Source organism: Dendrobium catenatum, unplaced genomic scaffold (genome assembly GCF_001605985.2).
Source record: "Dendrobium catenatum unplaced genomic scaffold, ASM160598v2 fragScaff_scaffold_726, whole genome shotgun sequence".
Taxonomy (NCBI): domain Eukaryota; kingdom Viridiplantae; phylum Streptophyta; class Magnoliopsida; order Asparagales; family Orchidaceae; genus Dendrobium; species Dendrobium catenatum.
The window spans coordinates 392,982-414,536 of NW_021319188.1; the positions used below are offsets into that span (position 1 = coordinate 392,982).

The 21,555-nt window shown below is 38.0% G+C and overlaps 1 protein-coding gene across 2 annotated transcripts in view; it reads right to left on the reverse strand.

The window, feature by feature from the left end:
* LOC110098025 (cytosolic purine 5'-nucleotidase) overlaps positions 1 to 20,344 on the reverse strand; it is a 33,570-nt gene extending 13,226 nt beyond the window's left edge. The window contains exons 1-9 of one of the 2 annotated variants that reach the window (XM_020824721.1): positions 19,910 to 20,344; positions 19,530 to 19,801; positions 18,793 to 18,870; positions 17,502 to 17,722; positions 6,202 to 6,294; positions 2,960 to 3,043; positions 1,503 to 1,619; positions 476 to 581; positions 317 to 382 (exon numbers count right to left, since the gene is read on the reverse strand). In XM_020824721.1, the coding sequence (XP_020680380.1) occupies positions 317 to 382; positions 476 to 581; positions 1,503 to 1,619; positions 2,960 to 3,043; positions 6,202 to 6,294; positions 17,502 to 17,722; positions 18,793 to 18,870; positions 19,530 to 19,801; positions 19,910 to 20,177 (1,305 nt within the window). In that variant the 5' untranslated portion in view covers positions 20,178 to 20,344. The remainder of the gene's footprint in view (positions 1 to 316; positions 383 to 475; positions 582 to 1,502; positions 1,620 to 2,959; positions 3,044 to 6,201; positions 6,295 to 17,501; positions 17,723 to 18,792; positions 18,871 to 19,529; positions 19,802 to 19,909) is intronic. The other variant, XM_020824723.2, reaches the window with a different exon arrangement.
* Positions 20,345 to 21,555: the final 1,211 nt, after the last annotated feature.

The following is a 21,555-nucleotide window of genomic DNA, read 5'->3' on the forward strand; positions in this document are numbered from 1 at the left end:
TGGAAAATTCTGTCTGAAAGCTCTAATCTTTTAAGCATTTTCTAGTTTCCTTTTCATTCTCCCATTTCATTCTTTACTCTCCATCTTCACCCAAGTTTCTACCCATCTGCTTACCTTAGCAACTTGTGTCTGCATCATCCACAGAAAGATTTGGATCCAAGAGCATTGACTTTAAGGTAAGCATTTTAGTGGGTGTTAACAAAGTAAACAAATCCATGCTCAAAACCAAGCAAATGAGTTGAAAATGCTCTCATAAAACTGAGATAATCTCTAGGAATAGTTCAGTTTATGATAACATGCAATAAAAAATGAATACCTGAAAAACTTTATTCCTTTTTAACTCCTTGGATGAAGATCCTTGGCCTTGCAAGGTAGTTCCAATCTTTTTGCACGCGAAAAGAGTAGCACGGAGACAGATGTGTTAAATTATCAAAAAAGAAAGTTTATGCAAGCATATGGCATGAGTTTCACTGACCTGAGGGATAGGGACGCCAAGTTCAGTATTTTGTAGCATGCCAGATTCTGGATCAACTTGAAATAGGTTTGCCCGATTTTCTTCATGGAAAAATCCAGGTTTTGAACTGTGCAGCTAAAATATTGAATAAGCTCCATCATGATAATTTAAGACTACTTCTGGTGGAAAAAAACATTATAGAAGAAATGAAATGATATCTGCAAGGCTCTAATCAAAGATACTACGCAACTAACAATAAATGAACAAATAAGGTGCAGGCTTAAATGAGAGTAAAGCCATGCTTAAAGAGACTAAAAATATTAATATTTCTGTTTTTAGGAGATCTTGTAAACTCTGAGATACGGGAAACATGAAAATACATGTAAAACAATTTGCACAATTGCCCCACCTCTTATGTTTCAAACTTATCCTATCCAAATATAAAACTGCAGATAAACATAAAAATCCCGAGCCAATGATACGAACATGACATAAAGAAAAACGCCATAGCTAGTGTTAAGTTTAGATGAAACAAATCAAATATGAAGACAAAACTCATCTACAATAAAAAGATTTAAGCATGGATAGCCTTGAGAAAGTTCAGGACACAACAGGAATAGAGAAAAGAATTATGTGTGTGTGAATAAAAAAAAATCAGTATTATAATCTCCAAAAAAAAATTGTGACCAATCTTGTAAATCACAAAATTTAGAAATATCAGGTGGCAACGATATTAATAGAGCATTAAAAAAGGAAGAATGAGACTAGGAATCTAAATAAGTTTTGTTTTGCATAGAATAAAGTAAGATTGACAAAGTTTTGTTACTGTCTCCAACATATATTCATGTTGTCTCCATATTTGATTGAAAATAGCTGGATTTTTTAAGGAACAAGAAGAAACAGGATAAGACCACATGGTGAGTCCAGTATGGCGTCCTATGATGTCCGAGCATCTTTGGCATGACAAATGGTCATCTAAAAGTGCTTTGTGCGTCATAAATATTAACGCATGCATGCTGGTATCAAAATTGTCAAGAAAGAGACGCACCTGCCCGTGATAACCAGATCAAATTTTTCTATCCAGTCAAATTTGCAAGGCAAGCCAACTTCCATGTTGTAGGTCCCACAGAGAAAATTCATGACAACATTTGTATAGTCCCACAAGCTGCAATTTGCAAACTAGGAGATGGAGCAACAAAATCAAAGAAACCATTGAAAGAAGAAGTATTCAATTTATTTAGCACTCAGTCCATGGTTTGGATCAAAGAGATATTTCATTCAATACAAATATGCAAATTATAAAGGACAAAGAAAACTTATCACTGAATTCAACTGCAACGTTCCCACAAAAACGTGCTGCAACTGGAATACGTTAAAGCAAAACTAGGTGCAAAGCACATTTTGCTGATAAAAATTAGTGCGTAAGTTTCAGGAAAAAAATTAGTGCATATGAATATGAAGTTCATGCTTTGAATCAAAGTAGCACCTCGCTCTCTATAAACATGTAATTAGACTACGAATCAAAAGGGAAAATTGATACTGAATACACCTGCAACATTCCTACCAAAAAGTTTTGCACCATTAATAGATTCATGTTAATCCTGTTGGAACTGAACCCAAATAGTTGGAATGGGCTAATGATGATGAGCTAAAACTCTTGGAAGTAAGTATAAATATCTATACAAAATACCCCATCCCCTGTCCATGTTAACTACAACAGAAAGTTGTACGCAATTTTATCAAAGTAATGTTGCTCATACATATGTATATCACTTTCAAATATTAATATGAAGCATTTCCTCGAGATATGCTTGGTTATTATCCATCCAGGCAAAACTACTGCACAATTAGTTTTAGTGATTTATGAGTTCTATCAAAAGAATTTTGGTACGAAGAGACACTTGGATGCTTTGAAATGTAAGAATACTTGTCAGGGCATGCAATATTTTTTTTATGTTTCGAAAATCTTACCAAGAATAGGTAGATACTTCTCAGTAAGTATATAGCAAGGCTAGGATGCACTTGGCATATGAAGAAATACACCTAAGATGGATGTCCTAGAAACCTACTACGAGTAGGACTTTGTCAGGATGCTCTTACATTCTTAGGATACTTATGATTATCGTTTCTTCATGTTATTTCTTGCAAGCAATTTATCAGTTCTTGCAGAGGTGCACCTGAAAATATGCCCATAATTACAAGCGAATCAATTCAGAGGCGTGCTTCTATATTTACATAAGCACCCATGAGCATTTTAAAATGCACCCAATTTATTTACATGTCCGGATATATATGCTTGCAAAGAAATATTGCAATTCTGTCTATTGATTTCAGTATACGATTATGTAAACGTTGCACTCATCAAAAATATAATAACCAGCTAAGCCCAGCTGAACAAAACTTGTTTTCTTCAGGGTTTACCTAGAACGGCTTACAAATAGAATGAGAAAAAGACCTAATAGAGATAAATTGAATGAAATGAACCATAGCAAGAGAAGAATGTACCTGTTGGTTACCAAGAATACAGAACGCCCAGATTCTCGAAGCATTTTAATCATAGGCACAATTGATAGATCTTCATTAATATACCTTGTTGAATAATTCAAGAAAAAATAATTAATTGACATTGCTAAGGATGTAATTTTGAGTGGTTGGTACTTAAATGAATGTAGAATGCTCAAAATTCTACAAAGAATGATATGAATGAAGGTATATAATGACTAAATATGATTAAGCTAAATAAGCTCAATTAATCAAACTAATTTTCGTAATTTTTAAAATGTCTGTAAAGATAATTGAGAGCCCTTATGTCATTTTTTTTTATTATTTTTTTTAATTTTTTTTTAAAGACTTGTATTTTTTTTTTCTTTTTTTTATGTCATTAAAATACCTAAGAAGCAGTAACAGATATTTAAGGTTAATGATCAAATTCATTTGAATAAATTGAACTTCAATGAACATTTTCTGAAAATTGATTGCTAATAAATGAATAATGATGAACAACATAATTATTTCGAATGTGATAAAATTTTGGTAGAAATTCCATCACGTTTATGACCTAAATTTTCTACAAAAAATATATCATATAAATAATATATAAAATAATTTATAATACTATTTATACATATAATTAGATATAGACGAGAAGGGGAGAACCAAATAAAGCAGCAGAGAGGATTCAAGCACAGTTTGTCCAAGACTTGAGAGAGATAGACTGAAAGGACAAGAGGGTAATTGACATTGAGAGATCAAATCATAGAAGAAAAATGAGTAAGAGGGAGAGAAAGGGATTAAAAGGGATTACAAGCAGCTAGAGGTTAGTCGGATTAAACTATAGAGAGGGGGAAGGCAAACCACTGCTATGATAAAGGCCATGCGAGGAAGAAGAAGATATAAGGCTTGATCTTCCTCCAACCTCTTCATCTTGAGGTGCTCAAGAAGGTAAACTTAAACGTAACACTACATCATTTATTTTAAATTGCCATTAAATTGATTTAAAAGTGGATTTATGGGAAAGCAAGCAAGAAGCTTTATATGAGTTTAAAAAGGAGCAGAATCGTCAAATGATTTGGAGCATTTTGAATGCCCCAAATCATTTGGCGTATTCAACTTATGGGGAGATAGAGAGAGATTGAAAGAGAGGAAGAGAGCGAGAAACCGGGAGCGAGAGAGTGAAACGGGGAGAGAGAGATGGGAAGGGATAGAGGAGAGAAAGAGAGAGAGAGAGAGAGAGAGAAATGGGGAGGGAGGGAGAGAGAGAGACGGGAGAGAGAAACATTAAATTTTTTGGGAAAATCTTATAACTATTAATTTTATAAAAATTTTGATAAAAATTTGATCATAGTTATAATATTTTCCAAAAAAAAACTTTGATAAAATTAATCATAAATTTTGATAATAGTTATCATATTTATTAAATTAGTTAAATTATTTAATAAATTAAATTACTAATATTTAAAATAATATTTAACTAATATTATATAAAAAATAAGTTTAATATTATATTATAGTTTTGGTGTGTTTCTCTTCCTAATTTCTTATTATCATTTGCTGATTTCAAGGAAATGGCATCCACTTCGAATCAAAGTATCAGAGCACTTTTATGGGACCTATGACTGCAAAGAAAGTTGATGGCTTGGAAAAGCGTCTTAAAGGAAAAGTTGGCCAATTCAAATTGGCGTTTGAGAATAGAATGACATCAATGGAGGAAAATTTTTCCAACCTAGAATGAATGATAAGGAAATTATTAGAGCTTCAAACCCAACTAACAATATCGGAGACGAGAGCACCGTTGATTGGACTGGGAAGTGGGGAAAACCCTAATATAGGGATGATGAGGGAGGATCAGGAAGTAGAAGTTTTGGGGGGAAGAAGAGAGATGTCATCTTTGGAGCCACTTCCAAAGGAGGGGAATGGGTGAATGAGTGAGATTTTTTTATGGAGCTGAAAAGTTTGGAAGGAGAAGAAGATTGGGAGAAGATAGAAGCACCAAAAATGGTTTAGCCACTCCTACAGTAGTATCGAGAGGTGTTCCAGCTAGTTCAGAGGTTGCAACCTCCATAGGAATGTGAGCATGCTATCATCTTGAAGGAAGGAGTCTGACCTATCAGTGTACGTCTGTACCGTCATCCCCAAATCCAGAAGGATGAGATCGAGAGATTGATTAGGGAGATGCTAGAGAAAGGGATCATTCGACCCAGAGTCAATCCATTTTTCAGTCCAGTGTTTCAATAGCAGTTCCCTTCGTTTCACCTTGAGGATAAGGTGGCACTTTGGAAGGGGAGTATTAATGGACGGCCGATTTGATTGAGAGGGAATCAAGAAGTTTCCTAATCAAGAGGGAGCTTTTTAGGAATGTTCTTAATCAAAGGGAAATTATTTATGAATATTTAAATTACAATTGGGAGTGAATTATTTAAGCAAGAGATCTAATTTGAATTCAAAATCTAAGAGAGAATTATTTAGGAAAAAGGAGAAGGAATTAAGGGGGGGATTATTTAGGAAAGTTTTAATTACAATTGGGAGGGAATTAATTAGGGAAAAAAATCTAATTTGAATTCAAATTTTAAAGGGAATTATTTAGGAAAAGGGGGCTGATTTGAGATGGAATTATGGAGCCTATTTAAGGCTTACAATAAGGTGATTTCAAAGGTTTTGGGAGTTTGTTGAATATAGTTTATTCTTAAGTTATTTGGACTCTAGCCGGCGGCTAGGGATTTGGGAGAGCCGGATCTTCCTCTCCAATTGAAGATCCAACTGTATCTTGCTATTTTCTTTCATATACCTTCTAATAAAAATAATTTTGGTGTGTTTTTTTCTAATTTTTTATTATCGTTCGCTGATTTCGAGGAAATTGCATCCACTTCCTATCACTTAACTCATTGACCAAACCAACCAGTTCCTTGTGCCAATAATGTAACACTATTATAAGGTTTGCATAGTCAGGTATCTGTAGTGTAAATGCTAAGAAAAAGTTTTAGCTAAAGAAAATCCGCATCAAATTAGTTAACAATGATAAATGTAGTAAGAAATGTCTGATTGAGATCATAAGTTGCAGCAATTGTGACATAATAAGTAGAAGAATATGCAAATTTCGTCAATTGAGGTTGACAGTTCTGAAACAAATTTTAAATAGATTATAAGATAAAAATTAGCTAAATAAAACCAAAAAAATCATACATGGGTGGTAGATTTATTCAATCCAAATGTATTTAATGGGTAAAGCGTTGAAACTATTTATTGCTTACTTCCCAGGATTTTGTGCAACCATTCGTTTTAAAGTTCCATCACGATGGCACATGTCTACTGCAGCTCTAACATCTTTATACATACGGATATAACTGCAAAGAAATAGGAACCCCTCATTAAACAAACATCTTCTATACAATTGAATATAGAAAATAATTCAAATGCTGCTGACAGAATAGGGACAATGAACGATATAGAAAACCAAATCTTTAGATGACTCTAATTGAAATATTTATCTGCCAAAAATAGCTCTACAACAAAAATTAGCAAAATACGCGGTTCTATGAGCGTCAATTAAAAGAGAAGCTACGAAGCAAGGACATGAGACAATAAAACTAGCCTTACGGTATAGAAAGGCATGATGTATAAAGCACTTCTGACATGCATAATTGCATGAAATCCATAAATAGCAAATACATGTGCATCCACCGATCTACATTATTCTTACTGAAATGTAAATAGACTACTATGAATAAGCATCCAGTAATCAAAAGATACATATCCAGCCACTCAATTACTTAATCACGGAAGCGTCTTAGGGTCTTTAGGTCATCCCTGATGAAGATTTAGGAAGGGGATACAAAAAACACAAACAAAAGATCAGCTCCAAATTACCAGCACTTCTTATCTCCATCTAGAGTGCTGTGGGCACCAAAAATTCGCACCCCGAACTCCCCTGCTTTCGGTAGGAGTTTTAAAATATTAAGTTATGGGGTAGATTTTTAGAAGTCAGATTGGGTTTCAAATAAGACACTATCAAAAGATTTCGCCCTCATTTTGCGAGGACTTTTTTATCTGAGTTTTGGTTTCCTATAGGGTAAATTTCCTAAGGACCTGAAATCTCTAAATGTCTGTGGTGTTAAACATTATGAGTTATAAAGGTCTATTATCTGATATGCTAGTATAAAGAGTTATAAAGACATAAATTTTAAAATTTGATATTTATTGGGAGATATAAGGACCTGAGGAAAATGTTCTAATTTGAGAAATGGATGTCATTAGTGCATTGGAGTTATTGTGTGTTATTCTATAAATGTCTATTTATTAAGATCAACCTGATTGACCTTCTGTGCGGATTAATGTTTTTTAACATGTTTTACTTCATTAATATAAATTTTATTACTAAAGACTTGGGTAGGTTTAATGTGACCTACAGAGCTATGTATGCTCATACCTGCTTTTTATAACTGTTCAAGTCAAGATAACGGGAAGGGGCAATCTGAATAAAGAAAAGTTATCGATTTCCAAGATTTGAGTTTGTATAGATATGCCTGATTAGATTTTGATAGTCATAACTTCTTATGTTCTTCTTTATATTGTTTGTGACATGTACTATTTGTAGATCATTATTTGTAAATCCACGTATTCTCTCTTCTCTTCCTCTGAGAGCATGGATCTGACCTGCACTATTTTGGATGGGTGCTCGTCTGATATGGAGATATATATAAGGTCTTCGACAGGGGAAGCCCTTTGAGGGACGTCCTCATTTCGAAGGTCAAAATTTTCAATACTTAGAGAAACTGATGGGCGTGGTTGAGCCTGCCTCAAATAACATGATTGTGTTATTTGTTGATTTCCACGCACCATACCAATCCCATGTGGGGTTAAAAACTTCATCTTGAGATATGGAATGGAGGGAATAGCTCCAAAAATTGATTGTAGTGGTCTCCCGAAGATAGCGTTATAAGCTGATTCTGATTTTACTATAATGAATTGCATTGGATGAGTAGCCTGCCGAGGAAATTCCCCAAGTGTCACTGGGAGGCTAATCGTCCCTTCTATCTGTATAGGTCAGTTATCAAACCCATATAATGGTCCTGCAGCTGGCTGAAGCTTTTCCCTAACCAGGCCCATACTAAGAAAGGTGGAGTAGAATAAGACATCCACTAAGCTCCCATTATCAACTAAGATTCTTTTGATATTGAAGCATGGATCGTCAATCCCCGCGTTAATTACAAGTGGATCTTGATGAGGGGTATGAATGCCCTCTAGATCGACATCATCAAATGTAATACAATGGTCAGCACGAACCTTCTTTTGTGCTGGCTCCTCGTTCACTGCAAGTAAAACTTGGTTGGATAATAACGGACCCCCAGCGATGGTCTCGATCTCTCCAACCATTTGGCGATTGTTTTGTAGCTGTCTTTGTGACAGTTGCCCCCCAGCAGGAGTCTCCTTACGACCAGGTGGGTTTTCTTTGAACCGACTAAGGTAGCCTTGTCGGATTAGTCTCTCGATTTCCTCTTTAAGTTGTTTGCATGCTTCAGTTGTGTGTCCACGACTACGGTGTAAGTGGCAGTTGTTGCTCTTGATTTTTCAAGTTTGTCTTTAAGGGATTTGGCCACTTAACACTCTCTTCATCTCGGATGGCCATTAAGACATTTGCTCGAGATTTATTAAGAGGCGTATACTCTTTCTCTGTTCGAGGCTCCCGTCGAGACTGTGAAGGTCGAGGGGGCAAGTTATTACCTCCTCGCTTCTTCCGCTGTGATGATGAATCACCCATCCCTGGTGCATTCTTACGCTTTCCAATTGTTTGCTCAAATTATTTCTTATGAGCATTGATGGCTTCATCTGCTAAGATTTGAGCCTCCACACGATGAATTAGGTCATCATATGAATATATCGTATCTCCCATGAGTGCTGAGTAAAAAGGGTCAGGACGAAGCCCTCCAAGGAAAACTCCTCTTAGCAACTCAGGATCCACCCCTGCAATTTGTCGAGCTTCGACAGAGAACCTTTGGAAGTATTATTTGAGTGATTCTCCTTCATTCTGGCGGATCCCAAAGAGATGGAAAGAGTCCTTAATAATTCTTCGATTAGTGACAAATTGTTCGACAAACAATTTGACTAACTTGACAAATGAAGGAATAGTCCTAGCCGGGAGTGACTAGAACCACGTACGAGCTTGCCCTTTGAGGGTAGCAAGAAATACTTGACAGAGGAGCGCATCTGAGACTCTCTGAATATGCATAATAGTTCTATAGTGATCGATGTGCTCATAGGGGTCAGACGTCCCGTCATAAGAATCAATGCTCGGTAGTTTGAACCCTGCAGGAATGGGATGTTGAAGGATGCCTTCTGTTAGTGGTGAGGTCTCCTGGAAGTCCCACTTATTGAGAGATTATTTCCACCCTTCTGGGGAACTCTTCTTGGACCAAGTGCCTTAGTTCATGGCGTAAGACATTATGCGAGAGGTCAGCAATGCGAGGCTGGACCATGTCCTCAGGGATGTCCGACGAAATGCGGACTAACTGACTGGGGCAAAAAGGATGGGTAGAGCTAGCGGTGTCGGCAAGGTCAACATTTTGTTGTGTTTTAGGACGACCCCTTGATTGAGGGATAGTGATGTTTGCCTGAACATGTTCGGGTTGAACACCCCTGGCTAGTGATGGATCTTGAGGAAGACAAACCTCCTCCTGCTCTGCTAGCATTAGTTGTCGGGCCCCTCGCAGGAGTTGAAGGATCTCCTTCTGAGATTCCTCCATTTTTCGGATGCAGTCTTCCATAGATGGTCGTGATGTCCCTTCTCCAGCAGGGTTCTGACCACCAGGGTGAAAAGAAGTAGATGCCTGACGTCCTTGATTCAGGGACTGATTCCTGGACATGTGAGAGTTGGAGCGAGAGGCTCTCTGGTGGCGATTGCTACGCCTGTTGGCCATTGAAGTAATGGTTAATATTATGGGACTGTCGGTTCCTACAGACGACGCCAAACTATTGCGGGATAGGATATTCGCGGCAGTATAGTGAATAAATTTCTCGTCTTAGCAATGCACAGATATCCAACACACAAAGCCCAGATATCCAACACACAAACAGAAAAAGAGAAGTAAAACACTCAATCTTTTTTTATGTGGAAAGATCAAAGAGGAAAAAAACCACGGGGCCTCGCCCAGATGAAAAGATTCCACTAAATTTGAGTGAATTACAAATATTGACTCGTCCCTTGACTTAGGAGTGTTCAAATTACATTAGTTTGGAGAGTTAGGCCAAGGTCTGGCAGCTGTCGGGCAACAGTCCGATGGCGTCCGGGTAGAAGTTCAATTGACTAGGAAAGATCCTAGAAAAGTCGGTTGAATGTACGACGTCGCTCGGCTACTAGGTAGAAGTTCGGAGGCGATCGGTGGTGATCCGACGAAGGTCGAGCTGAAGTTCTGCGGCGGTCAACGACCGGGCGGTGGTCAGACGAAGGTCGGGCTGAAGTCTGGCGGTGGTCGTCGGCCAGGAGAAGGTCCAAAATATGGCAAAGGACAATTTTGATGTTGAAACTCCAAAATATGGCAAAGGAAAAAACAGAATGCCAAAAAGGTTATCATTAACCATTCCATTTTTCACAAGCTTAGCATCTTGATAAACCCAATGATTAACATGTATGCAAGCCAGTGTTGACCCCTACATATAAACCATGTGAAAAGAGGCAAAAATGATCATTTACGCAATGCGTGCATTGACAAAATTCATCACTTAAGGGCCAAATACCCTCTGAATGCCAAATGGATGGTATCTTTGCAATCAGGACACTGAATTCTGCTAGGTTGGAGCCCCTCGTAATTGAATCAGATGAGATTGGTCAAAAGAGACGACCGACACCCGAAATTAAAGTGTGAGGCTGATCAAACGATGTAGGATTAACAAACGGACTTCGCCATTGTGTTCAAAACATTGCAAATACTCAAAAACTATATTTTATTTGTTCAATTTGGATCATCCTAACGAGTGATATGAATTTCGAGACAATGCGTATTTCGAGAAAATCAGGCCTCGACGTCGCTTAGATGATGTCCGATCATGAAACAGACTATGCCATTGCGTCCGGAACATGCTCGACATTCAAAATATATATCTTTTGTGATTAATTGGGATCAATCGTAATGGTGACACAGACCCCAAGATAATAACACGCATATCGAGGAATTTGGACCTCGATGTCACCCAAATGATTTTAGATAGACAAATGGACAGTGTCATTGCATCTGGAACGTCGTCTACATTTGAAATATATATTTTATTTAATGAATTTGGATCGTTTGAGATGGTGACGAATTTCTAGGCAATGCAAATATGATATAAAGGCTTGCGTTACGATGGAAACGTGGCCTCGAAGATGCTCGGACGAGGTCCGATCGACAAACGGTCAGCGTCATTGCATCCGGAACATTGTCGACATTCAGAATATACATTTTATTTAATAAATTTGGCTCATCCGAGATTGTGGTGAATTTCTAGGCGATGCAAATATGATATAAAGGCCTGCGTTACGATGAAAACGAGGCCTCGAAGATGCTCGGACGACGTCCGATCGACAAACGGACAGCGTCATTGTATCTGAAACGTCGTCAACATTCAGAATTCACATTTTATTTAATAATTTTGGATCATCCGAGATAGAGGTTAATTTCTAGGCGATGCAAATATGATATAAAGGCTTGCGTTACGATGGAAATGAGGCCTCGAAGATGCTCGGACGATGTCCGATCGACAAACGGACAGTGACATTGCGTCCGGAACGTCGTTGACATTAGGAATATATATTTTATTTGTTTAAATTGGATCATTTGAGATGGTGTCGTAAATTTCAAATGTGATCTAAATAGGACGCGAAGGCAGGCGTATCACGGAAATTCGCCTCTACGGAGACGACATGACGTCCGATTGCCAAACAGATGGCGCCATTGTGTCTGGAACGTCGTCGGCATGAAGAGTCTGCATTTCATTTGATCAAATCAGATCGTTTGATGTGGTGCCACAAATTTTAAAGGCTATCCAAATATGATGCAGAGGCACGCATTATGAGGTAAATTAACCTCGTCGTTGACGAAATGACATCCGATCGCAAAATGGACAGTGCCATTGTGTCCAGAACATCGTCAAAATTAAGAAATTATATATTTTTTTAAATCAATTTGGATTGTTCGATGTGGTGGCACGAATCTCGAGGCAAAACATGCATGCCGAGGAAAAAAGCCTCGAGGTTGCCCAAACGAAGTCCGATCCTGAAACGGACTGCGCTGTTGCTACCGGAACGCCGACAATACTCTAAATACACTATCAATTTGTCCAATTATGATTATTGACGAAATCGGAGTGTAAAACGAGGCTTCCGACACATATATCAAAGAGATTTACACGCAAAACGAGGCATCTCTTTTCGAATTTAGCACATGAATATAGTTTAGAATTGATAATAATATTAATAATAATAATAAACTATTATTAATATTAATATTAATTTATAAAAGAAAAAGAGAAGTCAAATGAAATGTAAAATCACATTAAATGTGATTACTTCCCTCTGAATTGAATCTCTGCAGAATCCCATAAATCCCGTTGAGTGAAAACCTCAGATGCTGCTATTACCTTGAATAATGAATTAAACCTCTTATAACGAATGAAAAAAAGGAGAGCTCGTTCGTTCAAGTGCTGCTCTCTGAATCTTCTCCCGGACGGATGAGCTCAGCCGAAGCAACAGCCCCTTCCAACCGATCTCCTAACTGCTTCTATATCAAAACCGAACCTCCACACTACGTTATGCTTGGCTCCCTCCCGTCAAACGCATAACAGCAAAGGAGTCCTTGTCCGCCTCCTGCAGTTCGTCATGATCAGAAGTTCTCTAAACTGCATGTAGCCTCACACCCATCCTTCAGATCAACCTCACGGCTTCCCTCTTCAACCCAGGTTGCTGAGTCTGACGAAACACCCAACCCTCCATCCACTTGAGCCAAAACCCTGGCCGAACAGCCCCTTATTCAAATCCTCCTACGATGACTCCTCTGTTCCGACCTTACCACCTGCAGTTGCGCCTCTACCCTTGCCGGAACTCCACAGCAACAAGCAAACGAATGTCTGGCTCTCCCTCAAGCTCTGTTCGATGCCGACTACAGCAGGTCCTTCCTCTTTCTCCCATGACACCTGCTTCTGATTCCATAGAGTTGAAGCCGATCCCCTGCTCCATGCTGATCCACCTCTACAAGCTGAGATCTCCACACCACCTCCTAGCCTTGAGCTCCACATCTTAAACTCCCATCCGTTCAAACCTTCACTCCAGCCATGAACTTCCAATCTTCCTCCTTCAAAGTCCCGTTCACTGCTTCATATTTCCTAAACCCTCCGATTCCATCACTACACTCAACACATGCAATCACTAAATAGTCTATTTCTTGTTTCTACGGGACCGTTTCCTCCAAATCTTTCTATTTCTATAAGAGTTAAAGCAGCATTCAAGCTTGAAATTACTTACAAAAGATGACTTTTCTTCTCTTAGAAGTACTAAAGCAGCTATTATGCAGTCAATAGCAAAAGTATCAAGAAATGAAGAAGTCTCCATGCTAAGCCAAACTGAAGGATGGTTAAATCAAATCACCAAAGAAGAAGAGAAGATGAAACTCAACTTATCAAGCCAAGAGAAAGCTGCAATGGTTATTCAGTCAGCATTCAAAGGCTTCAGGGAAAGAAAGCAGTATAAAGAGCTAAAACTCTTAGCTAAGGAAGATGGAGGAGATGTCGAATAGCAAAGTGAAGCTACTAAAATTTTATCAACCATAGTTCAGGTGGGTTATTTTCCTGAAGCATTCGAAGCTTGAGAGGTAATTATTTCTGTTCCACGACGCGAATTGTGCCAAGCTAGAAGTCAAATGTGCATAATTAAGGAAGTGTGGGATGACACTTTGCAAGCACAAGAACTATGAAAATTACCATCACAAAACTATTGACCATTATATGTTCATAGTTTCTTAATCTTCTTTCTAATTTGGTTTTCCATTAACGCAACCCATTTCATAAATTTTTTTAATGTCTTGCTTTTGCATTCAAGATAAAAATCTAGACCTTATCTAGGTAATGATCAATAACGGGAAGAAAATCCCTATTGCCACTTGTGGAAGCCACTCTAGATGGTTTCTAAATATTTGAATGTAAGTATTCTAGAATTCTTTTGGTGTTATGCTCTCTAATTTTGAAACTTGATCTACAAGCCTTCTTGAAAACACAATACTCATAAGAATTCCAAAATCTATAGTCGATCGTCATTCAAGAGCCATTGTTTAATTAATTCTTATAGGCCACTTTAACCCACATGTGCCAATCAATTATATCAAACCCTTTTTTATTTAGTACTGTGATTTTGAACAATAGTTGCTTTCTCTACCACTATCACTCCCTTAAGTACATACATATCATTTACTTTGATCACCTTTATGTAAGCAATTGAACCTCAGAAAACCTTCAGCACATTATTTTCACCTTTGAATACATAACATCCATCATCAAGCATCCCCATGGACAATAGATTTTATTTCAATTCTAGAACTTGACTAACATTGTTCGACTTTCTTTCACATCAATTAGCCATCAGTATGGTTATGGATCCAATACAACCACATGCATCATGATTGAAAATAAAAATAAGACAATCTCTCGGTACTTTTGTTTATCCGTGGTAATCAATATTGGATTCTTTTGCTAGTGCTATGATAGCTTTGGTCCTCCTTTAGGACCATTAGCGACCAAAGTAAATGAATGTTCTCAAGTAGTATGAAAATGTACCCTTCTTTTGGCTTGCACATGATAAGGGAAACTACTTGAGCCTATAAGTTATTAATTCGTCATCATGATGATATAAATAAGATTTCATCTCCAGATAATTTTATTTACTTAAAATAATCAAGACCAAATACTTATGCTAGTGTTATGATAGCTCTGACCCTTCTTGAGGACTAGCAATGACTGACTTTATGGTATGTTGTTGGGTGGCATGAAAGTGGACACAATATTTTCCATGTTGATGCATGGACAATTGCCATAATAAAATAAATAATCATAATAATCATGAACCATTTTAAATATTAAATTAAAATCAAATTCCAAGATAAATAATTCAATAAATATGAGAAGTTATAATTTGAAGTAATATTTAATTTGGGTATGAACTTTGTCATTACTTGGTTGTGTGGGTTGATGTATTCAGGTTTGGTGGGCTTATATTGTTCTAGTTTCTATGGCTTAAGGTGGTTTATCAAGGCTATGTATAAGCATGGTTGAAATGCATTCTGTATCCTTATGCCCCTTCAAGATGTTCATCTGCATTATTATAATTTCATCAGTGGGTTGTATTTCTTTTTAATTTGTTTTCCAATATAAATTGTTACTATTATGTTTCTATTATTTGTTATTACCATTATCCTTGCAAGCCTTTTTTTGCAGGATTTTGGAGATTTGCTCTTGTTTTGTACAGGGTCATTTTTTGGTATGGAAGAATGACCTGATTGGGTATTGTTGCGGGCTAGGATATTCGTGGCGGTAGAGTGAGTAAATTTCTCGTCTTAGTAATGCACAGATATCCAGCATACAAACAGAAAAATAGATGTAAAACATCCAATATTTTTTACGTGGAAAGCCCAAAGAGGAAGAAACCATGAGGCCTCGCCGAGGTGAAAATATTCCACTAAATTTGAGTGAATTATAAATATTGACCCGTCTCTTGATTTAGGAGCAATCAAATTACATTAGTTTGGAGAGTTAGACCAAGGTCTGACAACTGTCGGGTAGCAGTCCGACGGCGTCCAGGCAAAAGTTCAGTCGAGTAGGAATGATCTGAGAAATGTTGGGTGAATGTACAACGTCACTCAGCTGCTAGGTGGAAGTTCAGAGGCGATCCATGGAGATCCGACGAAGGTTGGGCAGAAGTTCGGTGGCGGTCAGCAGCTGAGCGATGGTTCGACGAAGGTCGGGCTGAAGTCCGGCGGTGGTCGTCAGACCGGAGAAGGTCCGGAGGTGAATCGGCGGCCGGGCGGTGGTTCGACGAAGGTCGGGCTGAAGTCCAGCGGTGGTCGTTGGCCAAGAGAAGGTCCGACGGCGGATCGGCGGCCGGGCGGTGGTCCAACGAAGGTCGGGCTAAAGTCCGGCGGTGATTGTCAGTCGAGAGAAGGTCAGGCGACGAATCGGTGGCCGGGCGGTGGTCTGACGAAGGTCGGGCTGAAGTCTGGCCGTGGTCGTCGACGGCGGATCGGCGGCCGGGCGGTGGTCCGACGAAGGTCAGAATTTGATGATCTTAGGCTCTTTGGATTCGTCTCGTCGATCCGCTCGATTCGACTATAAGCATGTCACATTTGAAAGCTGATTGGTAATCCAAATTGTAGTTTGAACCTTCCAAAAGCGCTTCATGTCTTTGATTTGGACTCATTTGAGCTTAGATTTAGTCGAACTTGGTGTCGTTGGGTTCGTATTTTTGAGATGATCAATTCGACTATAAGTTTGCTTAAATCGGAGTTCAAATTATCCCATTTTTAATTTTGGAAGCTTACAATTCAATTTTGCCTCAAGATTCGTGCTTGATCAAGACGATTTTTTATGACATATCAAATTGGAATATGATATTAACCATCCCACATTAACTCAATTTTAAAAACCTATTTTTTTTCAGAATAATGATGAGATAATATATATGAATAGTGTCGCAGCCTTCACAAACACTGCCTGTTACAGAGGTAGCACTCAATTTTCTCCACATTTTAAAATTATTATGATGTAAATGACAGAAAATTTTGATGTTGAAACTCCAAAATATGGCAAAGGAAAAAACAGAATGCCAAAAAGGTTATCATTAACCATTCCATTTTTCACAAGCTTAGCATCTTGATAAACCCAATGATTAACATGTATGCAAGCCAGTAAATTGTAAATGTTTGGATACAAATGAATTAATATAGATCCACTACATAGATGTCACAAAATACCTACACAAAAAATGAAAAACCGCAAAAAGTATAATCTCGCAAGGTTTGCAACCAACTTAATGCTCCTACGTGAGCATACATCCAAGCAACACTCTACATGCACATTTAAAGATAGATTTATATATTAGCATACATACAAAGATATATTTATATTAGGAATGCCCTATATTTTATAAATAGAGTATTATCAATGTGTTATACTCATTTATGATTTATTTTATCATCATATCCATAACTACAATATGATTATATTTACTAGGTCATAACTCACAAGTCGCAATCATCTTTGCTTGTATTTATAAAAAGATGACAGTTATTTGTTCAGCATGCAAGGCTTTTGAATCACAATATTACAGAGAGATGAATAAATAAACATGAATTGTGCAGGGGAAACCTAACCGCAACTCTTTCAAAAATACTTCAGGAAAATAATCAACGGTTATACTTTAAAAGAATGGTAAAATTATTTAAGAAGGCGAATGATGCAGCATTTAAATGTGTAAAAACTAAATCATGTCTCAATCAATAATCAGTAGAAAGTGTAGACATTCTAAATCAGAAGCGCATACTCAGTTTCGGGAGGAAATTTTCCTGGATATTTATCTTTAAAGTCAACAAGCTGTGCAAAAAGATACGCTTCAGCAAGAGAGAAAAGTGTATCTATCAAAGCATATTCAGGTTCATCAAATGCATCTCGTATCAATGTTTTTCCATAAGCTTTAATCTTCTCTTCCTTGGACATTTCCTTGAAACCATGATATGCTACTTTAACATATTTATGTCGATCCATCTGGAGAATAAAAAAATTTTTATGCTTCAGTCATTCAAAAAGTTAGAAGCACTAGTGAAACATTATTATGCTATGGAAGTAATCAATACACAAACAAGTTACATACCATTAGGAAAACAGGTAGAAAACCTGTTAATCCAAATTATACATGACATTCGAAATACAAATGTTTATGCTGATTTCCTCTTAGTTCTTCTTCTCCTCTCCAATACTTTCTTTAGAGATTGATTTGACTTGTGACTGATTCAGATTTATATTCCTGATTTCGTTTAAGTTCATAAAATTTAATCATCCATGTTTCTTTTAACTCTAATTGTGATTTGTTACAACTTTGACATCAAAATCTTATTGATGACCAATTGATGATTGAATTTCATTTATTTTCGTACCATCCATCATTTATAGAATTTTATTTTTGTCATAGATTGTTTGCTTCCCCACAAAATTTACATGATAATTCTGCGTTCATAAGTATAATGACAGCATAATATTGTACATCTCTCTATTATATGTTGACCCAGCTATGGGTTGATTTGATATGGCCTGATGACCACTTCTGTGCCAATCTACATGCTTCTTAAATTCATTTTCTCCACAACAGTACAATTATCTTATCCAGGATTCCACCAGTTGCAAAGAATGCATATAACTCGCTAAGATTTGTTTGTAATGTTAATCCCATAATCACATTGCATGATTCTACTGAGTTCATATTAAAAAATTGATAGCTTGACATCATACTATGCATCTGTAGTTATGCCAAAGCTATGTCAACCAACCTTAAGCCAAGGATACAAAGACAAAACCATCAATTGACACTAACTGACAACCCAACCCACCGTCACCCCAACCCTTCATTTTTTACCCTTTTTAAACAATAGATGTTCACAAGCTCTTTTTATATCAGTTAAGTGAGAATTGAAACAGAAATAGAGTGGATTAAAATATTAATTTCAAAAAATATTACAAACAACGGAAATGAACTGTCAATGTTCTCTAGATGATGCATACTTTATAAAACCAATACACCAGCATCAGCAAAAGAACTAGGAAAAGTGGCAATTACTTACCTTCAGTATGTTGCCTCGCCTCTTATCAAGGACCAAACCCCTAACCATGTACTTACAATCGAATTTCCATTTCTTTATCTGCAAAGTGGAGAAGCATATGACAATAAAATTTGAAATTCTACCAGCCAGATTAAGGTAATCAGTAGAAATTAAAAATTCAAGAGTATACTCTTGTTCGTCATCACATGTTTAAATAAAGAGCGATGCCCATCAGACCTGCATGCCCAAAGCCCACATAAGCATGTGGCCCACCATGATTGTACTGAAAATCTTAGTCAACCAAGAACCTTAGTGATCAAGACTAAAACAGTCCAGTCACTTTCAGTTTTCATCGACTAAGATTGTTGACCAACCTCGAATTTTAATACAATCACAGTCGAACACGGGATTGAGTGGGTTGAGGGAGCGTGGTATGAGAAGCATTAATTTTAAATGAAACAACCTTAAAATAAAGAAATAAAACAGCAGCATTGTGAACCCTAAATTTTAAACCAGTAAGGTCCTAAAGTCTCGGGGCGACAGAATTAGTCAAACAAAGTCAAAAGCAAACGAACCATCGAAATCCTTACAGTTGGAAATTACTGGACACCGGTACTCCACCTGATTCCTTCCAAAATCATGCCGAAACATCTTACAATCACTAGAATAACCAGCTCCATTGTGGAAAACGCAACTTCCGCACCAAAACACAAAACAAACAAAACAAAAAGTATTAAAAGAATTAGTCGTACACAGACCTCAACGGGATACTGCAAATTCGTCACCAGATTCCTCACGGTCCCTTCATACGCCAACGCCTCGAATGTTTCCGGCTTGTACTGCGCCAGTGTATAGTCCATGTCAAACCCCACGGCCACAATATTCTTCATATTCAGCGATCGGTTGCAGAATATCATCCTTCCCATCTTAAACTCCTTGTCCTTTCCAGGTAACGACCAGATTTTCGCCTTCTTATTCCCCTCCATTCCGCACTCCTCCATCTCCTTCTGGCAAGCCGACCCTCTGTATCCTACCAAAAACCGGCGATTCAAAACCCCGAAACCCAAAACTCCCCAACAGCTAAATCAAGAACCAAAACCGAGAAAACGGAGTAAAAAATAAATCACGAACTGTAAACCTCTTCGAGAGAAGAGATTTCCCCCGACCGAAACGCGAGAATCGGCGAGAATTGAGAAAGCTGAGAGACGAAAGGCAACGAAGGGTTTCCTCTGAATCCGCATCGTCGGGGGTTTAAATAGGCATCCGAAGGGCGCCGAAGAAGAAGAAGAAGAAGAATAGGAATCGGGTCCGCGGCCGCCAGTGGCTTCACTTGCTCTTCGTATCTCCCTCGTTATCAGAGCACGAAGCGGACAGCAAAACGGAGGCTGCAGTGGGTAAGATGGCATCCGGCTCGATGCGAATGTTCCGCAGTCCCATGTGCTCTTCCACGTGGCAGCCTCTGATTGGAATTCTGGTGGAGTGCTAGAGTGCGCCACAGCAGTGGAGCGAGCGCGGGATGGCTGAAGAAGTGAACGATAAACGGAATAACGGCTTTAGGGGTTCCATTTAGGCGCGGGGGGATGGTACCGATGGGCGTGTGGACATTTATAGCGGAAAAAAAAAAATACAGTGATTTCATGCTTACCTTTGGATTGGGTATTTTCGTCATTATGAATTTATAATTTTAATACGTATTTTTTAAAATATTTATTCTATCAATTGATATATATATATATATATGTTTTTAATATTTCATAATAGTTCTATCTTTTTTAAATATATTAAAAAATTAAAATCATGTATATTCAATAATACCTATCAGCAAAAATGATTAGAAAGTTGTTGTGAGAAAAATAATTTTTTTTGAAATTGTTATGAGTATTCTTTATTTTTTCTCATTTCAAAAAGTAATTTACTTTTCAATCTCTATATAAAGAATGATAACCTTTTACCATTGAAATAGCTGAATGTTGTTCTGATGCAATTAATGAATATGAAGTATATTAGTTGATGTCTGATACATCATCAAAAATTTATCTTGATCTGGCACGAATCTCAAAGCAAAATCATATCAATTTCAGCAAACTTACAGTCAAACTGAGCGTCTCAGAAACACGAACCCAACGACGCCAAAATCAACCCAATCCGAGCCCAATTGAGTCCAAATCAAAGACTCGAAGCACTTTTGGAAGAATCTAACCACAATTTGGGTTACCAAACGATCTCCAATCATGACATGCTTATAGTCGAATCAAGCGGCTCAACGAGACGAATCCAACGAGCCCAATATCATCAAATTCTAATATCATTAAGACAGTCAAATATCCATTGAACGGTTCATGATCGTAGGAATCAAGATTGGCCGTCCATCCGAACCACTCCAAATTTACCCTTGATCTTCCACTTATTTACAAGCCATGCCACTCAATAATTCTATAAATAGAACCCCATTTCCACATGAAAAGGAGGAAGGCAAGAGAGAAGAAGGAGGAAAGCTCCAGCCACCTAGCTCCTCCTCGACCACCGCTGGACCACCAAGGGATGCCGGGGTTCTATCGCACCACCGCCGGACCACCAAGGGACGTCGGGGTTCTGCCGCACCACCGTCGAAGTTCTGCCGTACCACCGCCAGACCACCAAGGGATACGGGGGTTCTGCCACACCACCACCGGACCACCAAGGGATATTGGGGTTCTGTCGCACCACTGTCGAAGTTCTCCCGCACCACCGCCAGACCACCAAGGGACGTCAGGGTTCTGCCACACCACCGTCGGACCACCAAGG